Genomic DNA, 22,838 nt, shown 5'->3' on the forward strand with positions numbered 1-22,838 from the left:
TGTGTCCTCCCCAAAATTCAAGTGATTAAGTCCTAACCCCCAGTACCTCAGAACATGACCTTATTTTGAAATAGGGTCTTTATAGAGGCAATCAAGTTAAAGTGAGGTCATTAGGGTGGCCCTATTCCAATAGGACTGGCACCCCTATAAAAAGGGGAAATTTGGACACAGAGACAGATATGCACAAAGGGACAAAACAGCTGTATGAAAATTGAAATGATGCTGCCACAAGCCAAGCAACTATCAGAAGCTGGGGAGAGGCATGGAGAAGACCCTTTCTAGTGCCTTCAGGGGGAGCACAGCCCTGCTAGCACCTTGATCTCAGACTTCTGACCTCCAGAACCCTGAGATTACACATTTTTGTAGTCCTAAAGTACTCAGTCTGTGGTACCTTGTTACAGCAGCCCCAGGACGCATACACATAGCAGGCCTGGGCCAGCGTGCGGTGCTGTAGGCAGCCCGCAGGCAGCTTCCACCAGCTCTATCCTGTAGTTTCAAAGGCCACACCAGACCTCCCCTCCCAGCCCTGCTCATGCACGTACAGGCAGCTGTCCTGGGTACAGTGGTGCACAAAAGACCAGAACCAATGAGAAGGCCACAAGATCCCAGAGGTGGGTACGGGGCCATGTGGTAGGGAATTCTGGGGTCCCATGTCCCTGAGTGTGGTCTGGAGGGGGCAGATCACAGTGGGCCCTGTGGACTCACCTGGCTTCCTGATGTGGCAGATGGGACATACATGCTTGGTTCACATCAAGGGAAATGAAGAAAGTCATTATGTGTGACCCACAAGTCGGAAGTGGGAATTAGATATTATGGGGTGAAACAACTCTGACCCAGGAAAGGGCAGGGCCCTTATGTATCGCACTGAACGTCAGCTTCTACCAGGCTACGAAAGCAAAGGTGGGGAGGGGCTGGCCCGCTGGAACCCTGCTCTATTGTCCCACAAGACACCCACCTCTTCGCTGCCACCTGCCAGGCACTCCAGAGCCAGGCCTGTCCAGCTGGGCCACCTCACAGACTTGCAGGGGTGGCCACACTGGACTTCTGGCTATACCTCAAGCTTCCAAAGAATTAAGATCTCAAGGCCTTTGCATCAGTTGTTCTCTCTGTCACTAACTGCCTAATGGTGGATCCCTGGATATATCTTGGTATTCACTCCTAGTCTAATGTTTGATCCCTGGGTCTATCTTGGTTTGCACTCCTAGTCTAATAGTGGATCCTTGTGCCTAGGTTGGTCTCCACTATTTAGTCCATTGTTGGATCCCTGGATCTATCTTGGTCTCCACTACCTAGTCTAACAGAGGGTCCCAGTGTCTATCTTGGTCTCCATTCCTAGTCAAATGATGCATTCCTGGATCTATCTTAGCCTGCACTCCTAATCTAATAGTGGATCCCTGGGTCTATATTGGTCTCCACTACTTAGTAATGGAGGATCCCTGGGTCTACCTAAGCTAATGGTGCACCCCTGGATCTATCATGGTCTCCACTACCTAGTCTAATGGAGGATCCCTTCATTAGACCAAGATCTATCTTGGTCTGTACTCAAATGTTGGATCCATGTGTCTATCTTGTTCTCCACTACCTATTCTAAGGATGGATCCCTGGATTTATCTTGGTTTGCACTCCTAGTCTAGTGATGGAGCCATATGTCTATCTTGGTGACCACTACCTCGTCTAATGGTGGATAAACTCAGTGATAAACCATTAATCTAGGAGTGCAGACCAAGACAGACCCAGGGAGTCTCCATTACACTAGGTAGTGGAGATCAAGACAGATCCAGGGATCCACCATTGGCCTAGATAGTGTAGACCAAGATAGACATAAGGATCCATCATTAGACTAGGATTGCAAACGAAGACAGACCCAGGAATCCTCCATTTACGTTCCCTCAGCTCTACCGGGCTGGTCACCTGATCAGGAGCTACCCTGAGATGCCCTGGCCCGGGGGGGGGGGGGGGGGGGGGGGGGGAGGGGGGGTTGGGGGGGGAGGGGGGTCGTCTATTGAGTCTGTTGTCTTAGAGCTCCCTCAGTGTTTGCCTGGGCCTGGGCCTGGGCGGGGTGCTGCGCCTGGGCTGGGCGGGGTCCTAGAGAGAGGAAGGGGCGGGCCGCAGCTCTGAGCCTAGCCAGGGGCCCCTTCAGAGGGAGCTGGGTAGGAGGAGCAAGGATACGGCAGGGCCCCCGGGTGTGTGAGCCCAGGGCCAGACCCTGGAGGTCTGAATCCTGCCCCCCACGACTCGGGGGTCCCTCACTGAGGACCTACAATATCGACACCCACCACAGAGGGCCTGACCCACAGTGACACAGATGGGGTTCACATGTGCTACTCACCGAAAACACCTGGTCTGTGGGGGGCCCTGGTGGTCGGAGGCGCAGGGGCAGAGGTCAACACCTGCGCAAAGCCCTGGAGCGAGACTTCCCGCTCTGCTGGCTTCGCCCCCTCGGGGATTTGGGTTCCTGCGGGGTCGGCCCCGCCCTCAACCCTGGATGGGCGTGACCGGGCGGCCCAGCCCCCGCTGGCCCCTGCGCGGTAGTCTGGCCGAACGCCGCGGAGCGCGCAGGGATGCGCGAGGAGGCCACGACCCTCAGCCGCAGGGCGAGGCCCGGGGGCCGCATGGGGGACGCCACGCCCGCCCCGGGGAACTGCACAGGTGAGGGCCGAGGCCGCAGACCTCGAGCGGGGCTCTGCGCCCATTTCTCAGACGGGGAAGCTGAGGCGCGGGGTGCACAGCCCTGCGCGGGGGCGGTGGGTGCCGCACTGCCGCGGTGAGGCGCACAGTCGGAGGACAAACCTCCCCGACGCTCTCCGTCCGCCCAGGAGGCGCCCCAGCGGAGCCGAAGCCCAGTGGCAAGCGGCCAGAAACCAGGCGGCGGCGTCCAGCTGCCCGCCAACCCAGGTGCGCGCCTTTTCCCAGTGGGGGCCGCTTCAGTGCGGGGGATGTCGGTGTGACGGACGTGGGAAAATCGAAACTGGCCTCACCTAAGGGAGGTGTTCTGGATCCTCAGCTCGCTCCCCAGCCCAATTCACAGGCGGGGAAACTGAACCTGGGAGAGGGGAGTGACTGCTCAAGGTCCCGCTGCAGCCGAGCCTGGGGTGAGGCTCCGGGGTCTCCGGAAGGAGGAGTGGGCTGGCTGTTATCTTAAATGTTTGATTTCGAGATTGTTCTGTAGGGGGTTCACCTTCCTGCCTTGCTCAGATAGGGGTATTGCAGCTGAAGCCCCGGATTCGAATGTCGGCCTTGCTCCATGAATGCGTCTAAAATCTAACCCTTTTAGAAACAAAGATAAAGCCAGACCTTGAGCCCCAGGTGTTCCTGGAGGCTCACTTTAGGGCACACTGCCCGCTCCCCCTTAAGCCTGAGGGTCTCTGCACACCTGTGCCCCAGGCCAGGCGCTGAATTGCACAAGTGGAAGCTGGGCCTGAAAGAGCAGGCTGGCACAGGTCTCACACACACACACACACACCCGGGATGCAGCCAGTCATGCTTAAAACAGTGACACCTGCCACCTTGGGGGGAATGCTGGCTTCCTCTCAGATGGGGAAACAGGCCCAGGGAAGTAAGTCACAAAGCAGAGGCATGTGGCTTGGTGGTGTGGAAGCTAAGACCTGATACTGCCCCTGGTGTGGTGGGGTCGGTTTATTTTCTTTGACTCCCTCGGGCAGCCTGATGCCCAGTCCTGAATTTGGTGTTTTGCCCCTGTGTGTGAAGAGGACAATGTGTGTGCAAGTTGTGCAGCACTGCCTGGGGAGGTGAGTGTCCACTGTGAGGTGGAGGGACTTGCCCAAGGTCAGCCAAGGACAGGGAAGGGGAGGCCCTGACTATATACAAAAGGCTGTTTGCAGAGGACTCTCCTGGGGGAAAGAGGGTCTCAGAATCCAGTTCCTGCCCTCTGGCCTGCCAGGCCTGCCCCCAGCCCTGCTTCTGACCGGCTGCTGCTCAGCCTCCTCCCAGATGTGAGCCCTGTGGGTCCCAGCCTGTGAGTCCTTCCCAGGAATTTAGGGTTGGACCCCCACACACACACAACGACCTGCGGTGCGTCTCTTTATCTCTGTGCCTCAGTTTCTCCATGTGCTAAGTGGTGGGCCCTGTATACCTGCCCCAGGCTTGTGGACAGGCCAGGGGGAGCCAGAGAGGGCCCAGTGCACCCATTCTTGCATGGTTCTGCTCCAGGGTAATGCTGTTGTCCTGACTCATCCACTCCTCTGCCCCATGGCCCCAGTCTCTTGGGCTCTGAAATGGGCACCCACCTCTCCTTGTGGGGCAGTGAAGTAATGGGTGTGGGGGTCTTTAGAGACAGTTTGGCACTGTGTAAAACACAGCAATGGGATGGGTGTTTTTCCTGCAATATGTAAAATGGGCACATTATTCTGCTTTTCCTAGAGGAGGTATGAGAGTCCAGACACAGAGTCCTAGGATTCTCCCCTCATCTCCCATGCACGACGACCGGGGAGAGGCAGGGGGGGAAGGCCGGCTCAGAGCAAGGCCTTAAATCTTTATGGCCTTGCTCTGAATGGCTGACTGGGAGGCCACCCTCCCACTGCTCTTAGGCCCCTGGCCTGTCCCTGGCCCTGTTCCCAGGGCAGCTCCAGCACTCCCTGATGGAGGAGATTGTCCAGGAACACGGCCTTGCCAGAGGAAGACCAGTGGCCAGAGGTGACCCTCCCCCATGCCCCTGAAAGGGGACAGCAGGAGGACTGCTGGGTGGGTGAGGATGTGCTCTGTGGACATCCTCTTCGCTTCACTCCTGCAGCCCAGCCACTGGGCCAGCCCTGGGCCCGTTTCATGGAGGAGACCAAAGCCCAGAGGGAGTAGGTGGGAATCTAAATGTGGCCTATGTGCCCCTAAGGCCCAGCTCTGGCCTCCCACCATGGTACAGGCAGAGCTGCTGGATGAACGAGGTTCCCTGGAGCCTCGATGTTCTCCCCTGAGAGATTTGGGCGGGGGGGTGGGGGAAGTGCGCTCTTCCTGGTTTGGAATTTACCTGGTTATGTTCTGGAGGAGAATATATATTCTGGGTGTGTGAGCTGACCTGCTATCAGGGAAGTGCCTGGGAGACCCGGGTCTGGACCATAGCCAAGGGCCAGGCTTGCAGTAGCTCTGAACCCTGCACCTGCCTCAGGACACACGACCAGGGCATGGGCCTTCTGCATGTGGTTGTCCCCACTGCTGGGGTCTTGGGGGGTCCCACTCTCCATAGAGTACCTCTGTACACGTCACTCTTTAATTTCTCTTTGAGAAATTCCTCCTGAGGGTTCTTCTTTCCACTTGGGGAAACTGAGACTCAGAAGCGACTTTCCAGTCCCACAGGGACCCAGGCCCATAGTGGGCTGGTCCAGTGGCCTGCTTCCCCCCATCTCCCCACTGTACCTATTGTAACAGTCACAGCCAGCATAAAAGGTAACTTATTTACCTGGTCTCAGCGGGTGAGGTCAGGGTTTGGGGGCCGTGTCGGCTCCAGAAAGGAGGATGGGAGGGATGGTCCTGTGGTCCAAGGTTCCAGATAAAAGATTAACAAGCAAGGATTGTTCTCACCCCCACTGGCCAGGCAGGCTGGGGGAGGCATGGGCTGGGAGGACAGGCTGTCTAGGTCAGGCCATGCACCCCCTGTGTGTTAGGGGGTGGGAGAGAGCATTGCCTGGGGCTGGGGAGTGAGCTGGGAGTGTCGGGCGAACACCTGATGGGCAGGTCTGCCTCTCTACTGTCCAGTGAGCCTATAGGGTTTGCTTTTGGTTTGTATCTTGCTTGCATCAAATCCATTCCCTTTGTTTTTTCTGTTGTTTTTCCTCTCCTTTGAGATTTATTTGTACATAGTAAAAAAGATAGGGTCATGCAGGGTGCAGAGAAAAAAATGCACCAAAGGTTGAGAGGTGCAGGGGTCCAGCCAAAGGAAGGCTGGGGAAGTGTAGCATCCAGTGTCTGAGGGGGGCCGCAAGTGGACAGGGCCAGGCAACAGGACTGGAAGGAAAGGATAGCTGGGGGGTGTTCCCCTTCGGGGACCAGTCCTAGGAAGGGTATACAGGGGTAACTGGGTGTCTGTGAGGGTTTTCAGCAGGGGATGGAGGAGGTGGGATTTGCCTCTTAGACACCAATTGTGGGGAGGGACTGTTGGGGGCCCAGCTAGGGGATCCAGAGGTCTCCAGGCTGTGGAGGGTGCAGTGAGGAGTGTGAGCAGAGGCTGGGTTTGCAGTGGATAGGGGATGTGGTCTCTGGAGCCAGCTGGTGGTTTCATGGAATATCCTTAGAAGATGGGTAGACTGAAGCCTTTGTAGTCCCTTGATGCTGTGCCACCTTCCTGCCCCACCTGGGCTACGTGTCACAAGTCCTGTAGAAAGGTCTGGTGGGAGCCCTGCCAGTGTACACCTGGGGCCTTCAAAAGTGTCTGGGCCTCAGTTTCCTCATCTGGAAAATGGGCCCAGCCCAAAGTGTTTGCTGACCTTCCAGGCCTAGAGAAGGGATGCAGGCCATCCTGTTGGAGTCTGGCGGGTGGCGGGTAGGGGTGGCAGGTGCAGGTATCCTGGGTGCTGTGGACTTGGGGTGGGGGGTAGGATGAGGTATTGAGCCTTCTCCTAGGGGACGTTCCTGAGCTCCCGGGCACAGGTTTAAGGTCTCCACCAGGTGGTCCCACTCCTGTCACCCCGGGGGGCAGGTCACCCTATTTTGCAGGTTGGGAAAATGAGTCTGAGCAAGGCAAAGACCAGGTCCAGTACCTGAGGCTAGAGGTGGTGGAGCAGAGTCAGACTTGGCGGAGAGGGGCTGGGTGGGGTTTGGGTTCCTAGCAGACCAGGCCCACTTGGCTTCTCTGCCTTCTCCTCTGAGCCTGGTTGGGCTCTTGGATTACTGGGGGTTGAGCTCCCTGCCTCCCAGGTAGGGGAAGGTCACTGCAAGGAGGGGGCGGGCCATGGGCAAGGCTCATCCTCCCTCTACCTTCTTTACCAGAGTTATTTCCTCTGACCTTTCATTTTCATTTTTAAAAGAAGAGCCGTTCAAACAATACACTTATGCTAGGAGCAGGGGCTCCCTGCCTCTGATGGGCATGAGACCCCTGTATTGGCTGGCTGGAAATGCAGAGTACGAGGCCTGGGGAGAGAGGCCATGACTGCATTTAAAGCCCTCCATTCCGAGTCTCTCAGAGGCCCCTCCTGCCCCCAGCCACGCAGCGTGCATAGTTATGGGGCAGCGGCATTTTCGTTGGGCCTGTGCTTCAAATTTTCTTGTACCTTTCCCTTAAGTCTTCAGTTTGATGCACACCATGCAGGCATCTGCAGGTCAGGCCTGTTTCCTTTCTGTGGCGTCACCTCTCACCCTCCCACCTTGATGAGGCTCCAGGAGACAGGACAGGCTCTGGGCCTCTTGGGGTGAGGGGTTAGTTCTGTCTTTTAAGATGTGTGACCCCCTTGGGTGGTGAAATAGCCTGCAGTGCTGTGTCACGATGGGCACCCTTAACCATAGCGGAACCCAGCAGAAGCACAGGATGTGGCTGTTGACAGGCGAGCCCTTTCCCTACGACATTGGTGGTTTCCTCGCTGGGGCTGGAGCTGGAGCTGCACGTCATCTCAGTCAGCCCCTGTCCTGCCCTCTGCAGCATTTACAGGTGGGTCAGAGGACCAGATTGGTGACCTGATCACCCAACTGGTTAAGTGTGGTTTACACCCAGACACGTTTGGCTGCAGAACCAGCCTGCTGCCTCTGTTTCTGGAGCTTTTTCTCCTGTCTGTGACTCTCCATGCCAGGGCCATTAGGTAATGCAGGGTCTGGGCTGTGCTCTGGTTAGGGAGCTGGACAGCCACCCCTCATGGCTTGGCAGGCCAGCTGGGGCATATCAGGCAGTCAGCAGTGATGCTTGAGGCGTTCTCTCCACATTTAAAATTTTTTCAAACATACCACAGGATTGAAAGAATTTATAACCACACCCCCCCAGCTCTATCCTACCCATAAGTTTTCAGTAGGCCTGCTTCATCATATCTCTTGCCATCTCTTTGTCCCTCCCTCAAGGCATCTTACTTTTTTGATAAAGTCCTAGTTGCATCTTTAAAAGATGAATACAGGGACTTCCCTGGTGGCGCAGTGGTTGAGAATCCGCCTGCCAATGCAGGGGACACGGGTTCGAGCCCTGGTCTGGGAAGATCCCACATGCCGCAGAGCAACTAGGCCCGTGAGCCACAACTACTGAGCCTGCGCTCTAGAGCCCGTGAGCCACAACTACTGAGCCCATGTGCTGCAACTACGGAAGCCCACGCGCCTACAGCCCGTGCTCCACAACGAGAGAAGCCACTGCAATGAGAAGCCCGCGCACTGCAACAAAGAGTAGCTCCCGCTCTCCGCAACTAGAGAAAGCCCGCGCGCTGCAATGAACACCCAACACAGCCAAAAATAAATAAATTAAATAAATAAAGTAAAAAAAAAAAAAAGATGGATACAAGTTTATCCCTTCCTTCTTTCATTCGCCAGGCGCTGGTGCAGGTGCTGGGCAGACAAGTGTCCACAAAGCTCTCACCCTTGCTGATCCCCCCACAGGGGCCCTGCTTCTCTGAGGGCCATATGGGGCTCGGGAGAAAGAAGGTGCTCTGCCACGGAAGAATGGAGAAGTGGCAGCTCTAAATTGGGGACTGGGAAGTATTGGTTGCCCGGTGACCCTGGGGAAGGGGCCACGTGGCTGGCCCGTGGCTGCCCTGCTGTGTCTACCCAGTTCCAAAACCCCAGTCCACTTCCCTGGCTGGAAGAACAGCACATGTCCAAGTCCATGGATCCTGAAAAAGAAAAGAGGTTCTTCCTGGGGGAGTGTTGATCACAGCTTTCAACTGTTAGTTTGTTCATTCATTCATTCATTCATTCCTGCTTTGGCACCTGTGGAAACAAAGCGTGGTGATTAATTAAGGGCCTATACTCTAGAATCAAAGTTGGCATCCCTCTGTACTACTGAGTACTGGAGGACCCAAGGCCAGTGAGGGTAATCAGGAAATGTCCGATTGGAGGCTCAGGGTGGGTGCTGTGTCCTCCTTGCCCTACCTCCCTGGGGCTCCCAGCTCAGGCTCCCCACCTCTTCCTGCCTGCAAGCACCTGCCTGTCCTCTGCTACAGGACAGGACAGCCTCTCAGGTCCTCCCTGCTGTGCCCTCTGCCCCAGGGGTTATGCACCCCTTCCCCCACACCCTCACCAACGTGGTGGGCTGGTCTTTTTGATCTTGACCAAGCTAAGAAGCCAAAAGTAATAACTTAGGTTTCAAATCTGCATTTCTTTAATTGAAATAAATATTTCCCCTGAATTTTTCTAACAGCTTTATTGAGGTATAATTCATGTGCCATACAAGTCACACATTTAAATTGTACCTTTAAAGTGTACAACGTGATGGCTTTTAGTATATTCACAGATATGTGCAACCATCACCACACTCAATTTTAGGACATTTTCATCACCCCAAAAGGAAGCCCTGCATCCCTTAGACCCTTAGAGGTCACCTCCCAACTCCCCTTCTCTCTGGCCCCAGACAACCACTGATCTGCTTTCTGTCTCTATGGATTTGCCTATTGTAGACATTTCATATGAATGGAATCATACAATATGTGTTTTTTTGGTAACTGGCTTCATTCACTGAGCATAGTGTTTTGAAGGTTCATCCATGTAGCATGTCAGTTCTTCACTCCTTTTTATTTCCAGAAATATTCCATTGTATGGGTGGACCATATCTTATTTATCCATTTATCAGTTGATGGACATTTAGGTGGGTTCTACTTTTTGGCTATTATGAATTATGCTGCTGTGAACATTTGTGTACAAGTTTTCATGTAGATGTGTTTTCCTTTCCCTTGGGTATATTGCTAGGAGGGGCATTGCTGCATCATTTGGAAATACTCTGCGAAACTGTTAGAGAAACTGCAAAGCGGCTGCCCCATTTACATTCCCAGCTGCAGTGTGTGAGGGCTCCAGTTTCTCCACATTCTTGGTACACCAGTTATCATCTGTTTTTTTTTTTTTTCATGTGTCTTTTTCATGGTGGATGTGAAAAAGTACCTCCCTGTGGATTTAATTTGCATTTCCCTGAAGCTAATGGCATTGAGCATCTTTTCATGTGCTTATTGGTGGCCATTGGTATATCTTTAGAGAAATGTCTGTTCATATCTTTTGCCCATTTATAAATTGGGTTGTCTTTTTATAATTCAGTATAATAATTTATACATTCTAAATACAGTCCCTTATCAGATAGATGATTTGTAGATATTTTCTCCCACTCTGTAGGCTGTCTTTTCACTTTCTTGATAGTATCCTTTGAAGCACAAATTTTTTCATTTTAATGGAGTCCAGTTTATCTATTTGTTTTGTTGTTTGCCTTTTGGTATCATTGAGAAACCATTGCCTAATCCAAGGTCAGGAAGATTTACCTCTATGTTTTCTTCTAAGAGTTTTTTTATAGTTTTATCTGTTATATTGAGGTCTTTGAGTCATTTTAAGTTAATTTTTGTATATGATGTAAGGAGAGCTCCAACTTTCTTCTTTTGCATGTAAGTATTGTCTTCCTGGCACCAATTGTTGAAAAACTATTCTCTTCCCATTCAATTGTCTTGGCACCCTTGTGGAAAATCAGTTGATTGTAAATATGAGTTTATTTCTGGAGTCTAAAGCCTTGCATTGGCCTATATGTCTCTCTTTATGCCAGTGCCGCTCTGTTGTCATCACTGTAGCTTTGTGGTAAAATTTGAAATAAGGAAGTACGAGTCCTCCAACTTTGTTCTTCTTTTTCAAGATTGTTGTTTGGGCTATTCTAGGTCTTTTTGTATTTCCTTATGAACTGTAGGATCAGCTTGTAAATTTCTTCAAAGGTAGCAGCTAGGATCTGATAGGGGTCATGTTGAATCTGTAGATGAGCAGAGGAGCGTTGCCATCTTAAACCATGTTAAGTCTTCTGACCCATGAGTATGTGATGTATTTCCATTTATTTAGGTCTTCTTTAATTTCTCTCAACAATGATTTGTAGTTTTCAGAGTTTAAGTTTTGCACTTCTTTTGTTAAATTTATTCCTAAGTAATTTATTCTTTTTGATGCTCTTGTAAATGGAATTGTTTTATTAATTGCATTTTTAGTTTGCTCATTGCCACTGTACTGAAATACAATGGATTTTTGTGTGTTGATCTTGTATCCTGCAAACTCGCTGCACTCATTTATTAGTTCCTGTAGATTTTTAGCAGATTCCTAGGGATTTTCTCGATACAGGATCATGTCATTTAATGGAGAAGTTTTGCTGCTTCCTTTCTGATGTGGATGCTGTTTAATTTTCTTAATTAATTGCTCTGCCCCCTGGTTTGGGGCTATTTCCATATTTTTCTTTTCTAACTTAACCATTTTTTCTGTTGTAATTTTTGTCATGTCTTATGTAAGTGCTGTTTATGTAGGAAAGATGCTCTGTTACATGTATGTTGCAAATACCCACACTCCCTTGTTCTGCTATTAATTAGGAATATTAAGCTCTGCGTCAGTCCTGTCTGTGGGTGCCCTCTCTATCTGTGGGTGTTGAGCAGGTCAGCCACCACTCCAGGCTTGGTTGCTCATGTTAAAATGATGATAATAACAATTCCTTCCCTGCTGTCCTCTGCAGATGATTGAGTGCTGCGTGAGGTCAGGAATTGGGGTCCTTCTTGACCAGATGTTTCTATCAGACCTGCATTGCCGTTGTTAGTGTGACACTAATGATGGACATCTGCAGACAGGGAAGCCCAAATCCTCCCAGATGTGCAGTTTACATGGCAGCCATGGCCCAGCACACTTCCACCCCTACCACCCTCAGCGTGTCATCCAGCCTTGCTCTGCTTCAGTTTCCCCATCTGTAAGATGGAGATGGATGGTCTTCCTCATATGGCTGAAATACAGTGAAGTATCCATTAGGTGCCCAGTGTTGTTTGTGCTGTTCGAATGTCAGCCCCCCCTCCCTGCTAGGTACACAAACCACAAGGACCCCCCAGACTCACACTCCTCCCCCCAGCATTTCAGCCTGGTGAGGCCCCCCCCCCCAGGTTCTTGGTAGGGCAGAGCTAGGGGGAGCTTGGCCAATCTCAGCCAAATGCTGTCCCTCAGTGTCACTGCCCACAGCGAGGGTCAAGGAGCCTTGGCCTCCTAGAGGGCAGAATGCAAGACTGAGGCTGAAGCCTGGCTCTGCCACTGCCCTGTTAACACCCTCACCCTAAGTGGGGTAGGGCCAATGGGGCCATGCAAGGGGTGGCTTGACCTCATTGAGCCTCAGTTTCCCCTCTGGACAGGGCTGGTTGTGCACAGACATGTGAAGCACTATCACGGGGTGTGTGAATGCATGTGTGTGGCCCTCCTGAGTGACAGCTACTGCCCTTGGGCAGTTCCGGGTATCCTCTGTCCCCACAGCCTATGTGAAATGGGGTACCATGCATTCCACAGTGGATCCCCCTCATGGGTGCTTCCAGGTGGATGTGGATTTTGGAGGACTCTCCAGCCCACTACAGATGTTCTGGGTATATATTTTGAAAACAGAGCCCACAAAGTTTGCTGGTGAATTGGTTGTGGATTGAGAAAAGGAGTCCAGGTAGGTTCCAAGTTTTGGGGCTGGAGCAAGTAAAGGATATAGGGCATAGTGGCTAACATCAAAGTTAGAATGGGGCAGGCCAAGTGATGAGCAGGTGGGCCAGTGCAGGAGCTTGGCTGGATGTGGCAGGCCGAGTGGGCTTTAGGACATCTGTTCCTGGTGCCCAGGGGACAGTCCTAGCTGGAGGTATCCCATGGAGGACAGGGGAAGGGTTGTCTTGGGTTGGTGTGGAATAATGTGGTCCTCAGCCTGGGCAGTGCCAGCCTCTGTCCGAATCCCCACCACTGCTCCCACCTAGGCCTTGGATGTGTGGAGGGAGTTGGACACAGACGCTGCCTCTGGTCAGTGTTGCCTCAGCCACAGGCCGGACAATCAGCTCAACCAGTCTCCCTTTTGCCTGAGACTAACTGCTTTATACACTAGTAGTATACAGTGCTCAAAATCTGAAAGTTCCAGAAAAGCAGAAGGAAGAGCCTCTTGCACTCAGGCACCAGGAGGTGTGCTCCAGAACATGCGTAGCAGCTTCATCCCGTATTCATGAACACCGGAAACGACTCACACACCCATCAGCAGGAACAGGGAAGCAAACAAGGGCATCCATACAACGGGACTCTGCTCCACCATAAATATGGACAGCTGCCAACACACACAGCACGGCACCTCTCCCATCATTGTGCTAAGCAAGGGAAGCCAGACACAAGGGACACATGATGTATCTGTCACACGTGTGTGTTGAGAAGGTAGGCCCAGAGCCTCCTTGTGTGGTTCCACATCTCTACCCTACAACATAGGAGCTGTGTGACTTCAGCTGTGTGACTGAAATGATTAAACCACCCTGTACCTCAGTTTGCTTTCCTGTCAAGTGGGGAGGTATTTTGTGGATTGATGAGTTAATGCATGTAAAGCGTTTGGAACAGTGTCCAGCACAGTAAATTCTATGTGCCAGCTGTTGTCATTGTTACAATTTTATAAAAATGCTTGTGATTGCCACTTTATCCAGAGTGCCTCTCTGTGTCCTTATATAAGGACATCATTGTAACACTTTAGGATGGCATTGCTGGCATTCATGTCAGATGTACTTTGATTAACTGTACTGATCCCCACAGCTGGAGGGGGGATACATCCTGGTATAGAAATCCTGGCAGCAGATACATAACTACTTCCTTTGGCTAAATTCTCAGATGTGTACACAACATAAAGCTCTTAATACACTTTACCAGGCTCTGTCCAGAAAGGTTTGGATCTGTGCCCCCACCAGCAAGTCTGAGGGGAGTGGCTCCCAGGCCCTTGCTAACTTGACACATGGTTTTTTTTTTTCCTTTTTGCCAAGTGGAGGAGTGAAAGATTAGCTCTCATTTGAAATAGTGTTTCTTCAGTTACTATGAGGGCAAGCATTTTCTCATGTCTGTTGGCTACTTGTATCTCGTGATTTGCTTGTTCACACACCAGTCCATTCTGCTTTACTTGGATGTTCAGCTTTTATTGACGTGTAAGATCTCTTTATAAATTAAGGGTGTTGAACCTTTGTGCTATGTTTTCCAAATACCTTTTCCTAATTTTTCATCTGAGTTTGTTTGTTTTTCAGTTATTAGGGAGTAACAAAAGTTTTTGTTTTTTACTTTTAATGAAATCACATCTGTTGATCTCTCTTCTTCCTTTTTTTCCCCCTTGATTCTGCCTTTTGACCTACACTTGGGTAATAATTGTCCTTTTGCTTTTATTGTCTTTAGATGTGTGTTTCTTTTATCAACACCATGGTCTTCAGAGCATCTAGATTTCACTTAATGTAGGGATTAGCTCCACTTTTGTTCCCAAGCCACTAGTCACACGGACGCCACTTCCAATTGTCTGGGTGGCTGTGTGACCTTCTTCAGAGCATCGTGTGGTCATTGGGTCAATGACGCCTGTCCCAGGTGAAGGCTCCTGCCAAGCCCCTGCCCTCCAGGGTGAGGTCCTCACTCTGTCTCTCCTCTCTTCTCTCCTAGGCATGTGTGTGCAAGTGCAGCCACCCCTGCAGGGCACCTTCCAAGTACTTCGTGGGGACGGCACTTCTGTGGGGACTGTCATCGTGTTCCACTGCCCCTCGGGCCACCAGATGGTGGGGTCTGGCCTCCTCACCTGTGTCTGGAAGGGGAACATTGCTGAGTGGTCTTCAGAGACCCCCATGTGCAAGAGTGAGCCCCATTCCCTGTGAGCTGCACCCAGCTCAGCAGCGACCCCTGGTGGGGGGTTGCTGATTTTGTCACATGGATGGTGTGGGTGTCCACAGAGAAAGTTCCATGGGCGTCTGTGTAGGGTCCTGTTCCCAGTGCTGGTGGTCCCTTGGGGCTCCATGTCAGCAGTGTAGACTCAAGTCCTAGCAGCTGCTCCAAATTCTAGCTCTGCCACTGACTTGGCCTGTCATCTCCAAGAGGTTACTTGTGCTGTCTGAGCTAGTACTTCATCTGTTAAGCAGAAAACTATGTTCTTTCATACACACATGCAGCAAACATTAATAGGATGTTTCATGTGCCAAGAATTCTAGAACTGGGGAATAGGATTGCTTGGCCATGGGGCCCCAATCTGGGGGAGGAGATGGTTTTCTAGTTGTATTTGTTATACAGGGTGTTAAAGGATAATACCCAGCACAGCATTTTCCAAAGTGAGGATACATATATTGTGTTAATGTGTATTGTACATTGAAAAGGGCTCTATAGTCAATATAATTTGGAAAAGCCTGGGTTAATAGGCTGCAGGACTTCTCAGAGCCTTTAAAATACTCATGTGGTGGTTGAATCTCTGAGAAGGAGAGTGTCTGTTAGGATTAGACTCCAAGAGATAGAAAACCCAAGATAATGGGGGTTACCAAAATAATGGGGGCTATGAGAGCTTTTTCTTGCCCATGGCCCTCAGGATGGGCAGTCCTAGGCTTGTACCCAGGTCCTTTCCACGTTATGGCTCTGTTAGGCATGACCTCAACTGCATGATCCAGGCAGTTGTTACAGGATTAGTTGCAGGGCAAGGAAAGTTGTCGCACACCCCTCCCCCCTGTTCACCACTGGCCAGAATATGGTCATGTGACCACATGTAGCTGCAAGGGAAGCTGTGTGATGTAGTCTTCAGTCTGGATGGCCAGTGTCCAGCTAGGGCTGGGGGACTAGGGACTGGGGAGCATAATCAGTGTCCACTACAGGGGAGAGTATGCGGTGTTGTTCAAATTAGGATCCTGGGCCTTGATTCCCAGGAACATCATTTAGAACCTGATAGAAGTAATTCTTGGCACATAGCTAGTTCTTGGTCACACAGCTGATAATGTGCCAAAGGCCCTTTGACCCCAAACACTGGCAATTTTCTTGCTTTTGCACCTTCCTGGAAAGTGACCCGAGAAAGCACATAGGCCCCCATAGGGTTTTGGCCACTTGAGGCATTGTGAAAATAGACTGTGTGTTGTCTGCTGTCCTCTGGTCTCAGGGGCCCAGTCTGCAGTGGTGGGAGCCAAGGGGACTATCACTGAACTCCCTGTCAGAGCTTCCCCCAGTGTGCCACCAAAAACTCCCACACACCCTCCAAAACCCTGCTCAAACACCCCCTTCTTGGGGGGCAATCTTGCCTGATAGCCCCACTCCCTACAACAATTTGCACAGACCTTCACCTCAGCTGCCAGCGCCTCCCTGCCTCCCCCATGGAACGGGGCTCCCTGAGGGCAGGCTGGGCCCAAGAGCTGGTCTTGTCTCACTCGCAGCTGTGCCTCCCTATGAAACCTTTGGCTTCAAGGTGGCCGTGATCTCCTCCATCGTCAGCTGTGCCATCATCATGCTCATGTCCATGGCCTTCCTCACCTGCTGCCTCATGAAGTGTGTGAAGAGGAGTGAGCAGCAGCGATCCAACAGGTACAGTGACCTGGCACTGCCGCGGGGCACCTGCAAGTCACTCCGAGACTCCTGGGTGTGTCAGGGAGCGGGGCTGCTGGGATCTTGGCATCTTGCTGTTCACAGAGCATTGAGGCCGTGGAGGGCACGTGGCTCGCTTGCTTGGTCTTCCATAAGACAGGTGACAGGTACACAGGGGATTGTCTCATTCTGCAGACTGTGCACACACGCAGTATATGCTCTGCTCTGTGTGGACGTGAAGGGCTGACTACACGACGGTTAACTAGGGCCTGCAGGTGGAGTCTGGCCCACCTCTACTTTTCTTCACGGAAACCTATCCTTTTTTGCTTTTTGCTATTTTTAAAATTGTGGTAAAATATTTACAGTATAAAAGTTACCATTTTAACCATCTTTAAGTGCACAATTCAGAATCATTAGTTACATTCACAGTGTTGTGCCGCCATCAGCTTGATTCATCTCAAGAACTTTCCACTGCCTGTCTTTGTAAGTATAGTTTTCCTGACATTTACTCATCATCCATGACTGCTTTCTACCTACAGCAACAGAGCTGAGTAATTGCTCAGAAACTGTATGGCCCTAAAATACTCACTATCGGCCTTGCAGAGGCTTGCAGGCGGTGTCCTGGACACACATGCACCTGAATGTCCTTCCCCCATCTCTCTCCAGGGCGGCCCAGCTGTGGTTCCAGCTGAGAGGCGAGGACTTAGAGACAGTACAGGCCGCCTGCCTCGGGCTCAAGGGCCTCAACAACAAACGCAGCATCAGTGGCGAGGCCAGGATCCAGCCCATCCAGGCTCACGACAACCACAGCTTCACCACGTGGGCATGGGCAGAGCAACGGGGCGGTGGGGCAGTGGTGAGGGCAGGGGGGCCCCAGCATGCTGCGAGCCCAGGCTCACCAGGGCCTCAACTCCCATCCCTAAGACAGGGGCTGATGGTCCTTCTAGTACCCGTGTCAGACCCTGCACCCTAGTGCCTAAAGCTGCCCTCCACCCCGTGTCTTTATCTTGTCACCCCTTGTCTAGAGAAGGAGGCTTCTGGACACGAGTATTACCCTTCACCAGGACCCATGGTGCCCTGTCAACTTGCTCTCTCCTCCCATCATCTCCCTCCCTGCTCCTCTGTCTCTCAGTTTCTATCTCTTCTTGTCTCTCTTTAGAAACACACACACACACTTTTTATGAACCAATACAAGGACATTTCTTACATACTTTTTTTTGACTCAAGGAGTCTAATCTTGGCTGAACACGGACTGCAGATAGAACATCTCCCAGGGTTGTTACTAGCTTTGAGTGAGCACCCTCTGACCCCAGGATCACAGGGCTGTCCGGTTTCTGGGCTCCTTAAATGGGGCAGGATATTTGTCTTTGGCAGCATTGCCTTTTGCGGACTCTAGGCCAGTGGTCTCCTACAGACACCGTGCTCTGGACTGTCTTGATGTTCCCTCATGACTGCACTCGGGCAGCGTTTCTCATGTGGGTGCCCCATGGGCGGTGCTGGTGTGAATCACAGATATGGGTCAGGCTGTCCCCCTGCAGGCACGAGGACTGGGCGCTCTTGGCTGAAATGAGTCCGCTGTCAAGTGATGAAGAAGGGACTCTGCTAAGGGTCACTCTGCTGCCCCCATGATGTCTGACCTGTGGCCTTAGCATCCAGGGATGCTCCAGCCAGAATTGGTTTTGGCCCTGGGGGTTACAGAATAATGATTTTAATTCTGTTGCGATTCTGTTATTCCCTCTATGAGGAATGAAAATGAGTTCTGTTTTTTCCTTCCTTTCCTTCTCATTTTGTTTTGTTGTTTTTGTATCACTCTGAACTCATAGGTATTCTTTTCTCAAACTTTATTATGGGGAAATTTCACGAATACACAGAAGCAGAGAGAATAGTGTAACGGGTCTCTTGTCCCCGTCTGCTATCCTCAGGGGTCACCGTCCCCCTGCATCATCTGGACCCATGCTTCCTATGGGCTCCAGTCCTTTCTTGGTTGGAGCCCTGTTGTGCTGCATCCTGATCGTGCCCTTTATTCTCCAAGTGCCTCCTCTCTGCACAGATGTTCTGGCCCATTTAGTGCTTTCTCTGCCCTGCCCTGGCGTCGCAGAGGCAGTCTGCTCATTTCCTCAGCCTGTCCCCACAGGAACCTCCCAGGGAACCAAGTGCTTGCCCCCAGCCTGACGCCTCGCTGTGTGACAACTGCTCATGCCTTGTTTTCCTCCCTTGTACAGTGAGGATTATGGCAGGGCTCACCTCCTGGCCCTGTTGAGGTGATATAAGTCAATGGCCTTGACTGGGCCCAGAGTACAGATTCAGTGAGTGCCAGCCGTTGTTGTTAATTCTGCTCTTGATCCTGGTGTGCACGTGAGGAAACTGAGGTGCTGGAGGTGGTGGCCTGTGCAGGCGTGGCGAAGGTCTGTCTGGTCCCATGTCCACACTCAATGCACCAGGCCTGGCTGACTCCTGGAGTGGCGAGGCCTGTGGGAAGGAACTGGTTTCCTACCTCCTTCCCTTGAGCTTTTGATACACATTAGGCCTACGTCATGATGGCCATGGCAGAAATGCCGCCTTGCGCCCTTTCCACCTGACTTGGCATGTCATTGTGTTGCCATAGTGGTCTGAGGCCCCTGGAGCTATGCTCCAGATACTTCAACTGCTGTGCTCAGGTTTGGGTAAATGCTTGTGCTTAGAGCTGTTTTTCTTTTTTGAGATGACATTTTGGGGCAATCCTAGGAACAGACTGTTTAGGCCAAGTAGTCCGAATATTTTTATTACCAAATTCTTTCTCCAGGAACCTGGCACTAGTTGAGCCATTTTTACACCTGTACTGTCACGGAGTGTTAATGATTTGTTTTCCATCACTTACTTAGCAGGGGTGAGTTACATAGGTGGTTTTCATCAGCATTTCTTTAACATTGAGAAAGAGTGTTTTCTCCATACCTTTGCTTAGCAGTTGCATTGCTGGTTTTAGTCAGTTTCACTTTGCTCTGCTGAATCGCCTGCTGATGTTTTTTCTCATAAATACTGGAAGCTCTGTGTACATTATGGAAGAGACCCTTACCTGTCAGTTGGCTGCAAGCACTTTCCTTTTTGTTTCAGTTATGTTGGGGTTGTCTTGCTAGTGCACGTCCTTTTCATATAGTCATGTTTCCTTGGCAGGTTTCGAATTTTCTCCATTGCCCCCTGCCCTGTGGCACCCTCTCCCCGTTATAGACCTGTGACACACTGTCTTGTGTCTCAATTGGGAAACCCCAGTGGAATAGGGGAAGGAATTGCTGCCTCTCAGGATGTGCCATCCTAGGCAAGGCCCAGATACCCCAGTTCTCCCACTGATTGGTGGTGAAATCGTCTTTAGTAAGGTGAGGTTTGCCCCTTGACCTTACTTTTATTTCATAAACGCTTCCCAGCACTCACATTATGCCAGGCACTGTTCTTAGCTTTTCCAAATATTACCTGTTCTAACCATAGGAGTGGGCACTATTTTTATCCCATTTTAAGAAACTTGTCTAGAATCACATAACTACTAAGCATGAAGCCAGGTTTGAACTCAGGCTGTGTGGCTCCAAAGTCCATGGACTTGCTCACTAAGCTGACTTTCCTCTCCACTAATTAATTGATTCATTCACATATTCATTGAACCAACAGATAATTTAATTCCTACTACTGCCTAGAGCTTTTCTGAGAACTAGGTGTGGGTGACAACATAGATCTGGGAAAGCTTCCTGGAAGAAGTGATGCCTGAGGTGAACAGATTAGGAGAGCCTGTACTGGTGGGGAAGGAGAGAGACAGCATCTTAAAGGGAGGAAGCAGCCAGGCAGCCTCAGGAAGCAAAGTCCAGTGTAAGCGGGAGATGGGAGCAGGGCCAGGTGGACAAGGGTGGGGCCAGGGTTTGCTCAGCCTGGAGAATGGGTGGGTTTGTGGCTTGGGGGCTAGGGGAGGCCCCTAGGGAACTGAAGATATGGAAGGTGGGAGATCTGGTCCCAGACTCAGAGGAGAGCCTGGCAAGTGCGAGGGTGTCCTCCAGAATGTTCCTGGGGCCCCAGTGTCCCTTCTCTGCCTAGGGCATCCTGGTGCACATAGTTTATACACACTCTGAATAAGCTCCCTTCCTCTACAAAGCCCCGGGAAGCCCCTTCCCACCCTTGGAAGGTGGGTGTGATGCTCCTTGAGTCATCCCCCTTGTATGAGTGAGGGGCCTGAGGCCCAGGGAGGGGCACCGATGGAGGGGCCTCCTTGGGTGCAAGGCAAAAAGAAATGGGGGCCCTCACCTAGGGGCAGCAGTCTATCCCAGGCCTGTTGAAGACCAGGGCCTGGGTACCCAGCATGGTGGCAGAGTTGGGGTTAAATGGGGCCCCCGCTCTGCCCCCAGGCTCACACCTCCTCTTCCTGCAGAGACCTTGGCGAGGGGACCAGAGAGCTGGCCAGCATGGCCCGAGGCATTGACAAGGACCCCTGGACCCCCAGTGGCCCCACCAGCTCATCCCGTGCCCAGGTGATGGTGCATACAGCGAACCCAGGGCAGATGCTGCCTGCCTCCAGGCCAACTGTGGGAATGCTCAGACAGCCTGCAGCCTATGTCCCGGGGTGACTAAGGCGGAGGCCAGAGCCCACAATGGAAGGGCCAGGCTGACCCCACCAGCTGGCCACTGCATCTCAACATGTGTCCAGCTCAAGATTGGTCAGTGAAATCAGCTTCCGGGTTTAGGGATCCCTCAGGGCACTGAGCTGGGGACCCTATTTAGGGGGTGTTCTGTCCCAGGGGAGCCCAGTAGTATAGTGGTTTTTATAGACAGGCTTCCTTGAAACCACCGCTGAGGTTCACAGAACCAGCTGCAGCCTCCCTCTAGTCAGGCTCCTTTGAAGAGACTGGGGGACATTTTAAGCACGTCTAGTTTTGCATAGCAGAATGGGAAGATGGCAGCAGGTTTCTCAACAATTACAGCTGGCTGCCTTGTATCTATAAGCAGGGACCCAGCTGGGGTGCTGCATCTATTATCTGTAAAGTTGTGGTAAGGGGTATGAAATAAACAATTCTTTGAAAAACAACAAAGGTAAAAATCACTGTCTCAATTTTCAATCCCTGCGTAACAAAAACCTCAAGTGTAGTAGCATAAAACTATAGTTCCTTCTTATTACAGCTCGGGGTTCCAGGTTTGCCGGGCTCTACTGGGCAGTGCTCACTGGGGCTTCTCCCATGTGGTTGTGGGCAGCTGGTGGCACGCACTGGGTCATATCAAAGGCTGGCTGGGTTGCTGCCAGGTGTCAGCAGAGACCTCATGGGGTGGTGGCCGCCTCAAGTGGTCTGGGCCTCCTCACATCATGGCATTCCACAGTGAGAGTCCTGAGTGCAAATCTTACCTGTCAGGGCCTCAGAAGTCACCCTGGGTCACTACTGCTGCATTCCATTGAACGAGGGGAGGCAGCTGGACTCCACTCCTCTCCTGGGCCAGTTGAAATCTGACTTCCAGCCTTGTGAGATTTGGGGTGTGATCTCTCTGGCCATTGAGGAACCTCACTGATGTTTGCCCTCTGAACTTTCCTGCTTCCTGGAGGCCCTGCAGCCACGTTGGGCCCATGAGGAGTGGAGCCTGACAAGGAAGAGCTGGTGGTCCTCAAGGAGCCTGTGCTACCCTGAAGCCACGTTTGTCATGGTTTCCATCACTAACAAATACATCTTGATACAGGCTACACAGGGCAGTCCATCTGTCCTCTGATTCACTTGGGAAGCCCCCAGCAGGGGGCACTTGGGTGGTTTCACATTTTCAGCTGCCACATTGGTGCCAACATCCTTTCTGTTCTGGGATACTTTTCCATCAGGTGGGTTCCAGAGTGGAACTGTGAGGCCAGAGGGAGTGTGTGGTGCTCCAGTGGTGGGGAGGTCACGTGTGGGGACACTGGGTGGGTAAGCTCAGACCCAGCCCTCAACCAGACAGTGCAGCATTCACGCTGTGGGGTCCCTGGTAGACTCAGGCCCTCTCCAGCTTTTCTGGGAGTGGCAAGCAGTGGCCCTCAACTATATGCCTCCAAGGGCCCTGTGGGCTCAACTTTATGGGGCCAGGCAGGGGTGGAAGGTCCACCCCGATCCTGCAAGGTGTGATGTCGATGCGTGTGGATACTGTCAGAAACCGCTAGGCTCCTTACGGGGCTTCAGCAACACTGGGCAAGGCTCTGAGTTCCTGTCATAAGTGCTAACTCCACCAGGCCCTCTCCATGCCCTTATCAGAATGAGGTGATGGGAGGCTTGCCATCAGGGTTTGGGGGTGCCTTCAACAGGAGGTGGGTGTTTTGTCCCAGGTACCTGAGCTTGGGCTACTGGAGCAGAGGACAGGAGGATTGGGGTGGTGCAAAGAGGATGGCCCCATCCTGCTCCAGCTCCCAATAGCTGAGAGTTACAGGGATAGGTGTCCAGATGGCCACAAGGTGCTACAGGGGCAGG

General features: G+C 51.8%; 1 protein-coding gene across 3 annotated transcripts; it reads left to right on the forward strand.

Annotated features, from left to right (window-relative positions):
* The first annotated feature begins 2,549 nt into the window (after window positions 1-2,549).
* Window positions 2,550-21,452, forward strand: SUSD3 (sushi domain containing 3). 3 transcript variants are annotated; one of them, XM_061199339.1, is made up of 5 exons: window positions 2,550-2,649; window positions 14,527-14,715; window positions 16,263-16,410; window positions 17,077-17,229; window positions 20,795-21,452. In XM_061199339.1, exons 1-5 carry the CDS (start codon window positions 2,562-2,564, stop codon window positions 20,988-20,990), a joined length of 774 nt encoding a protein of 257 aa, XP_061055322.1. In that variant the 5' UTR covers window positions 2,550-2,561; the 3' UTR covers window positions 20,991-21,452. The 3 variants fall into 3 exon arrangements, with proteins under 3 accessions (XP_061055322.1, XP_061055324.1, XP_061055325.1); XM_061199341.1 differs by having other exon boundaries at window positions 17,077-17,266; window positions 20,795-20,933; XM_061199342.1 differs by lacking the exon at window positions 17,077-17,229.
* Window positions 21,453-22,838: the final 1,386 nt, after the last annotated feature.

This window comes from Eubalaena glacialis, chromosome 9 (assembly GCF_028564815.1).
Source record: "Eubalaena glacialis isolate mEubGla1 chromosome 9, mEubGla1.1.hap2.+ XY, whole genome shotgun sequence".
In the NCBI taxonomy this organism is placed as follows: domain Eukaryota; kingdom Metazoa; phylum Chordata; class Mammalia; order Artiodactyla; family Balaenidae; genus Eubalaena; species Eubalaena glacialis.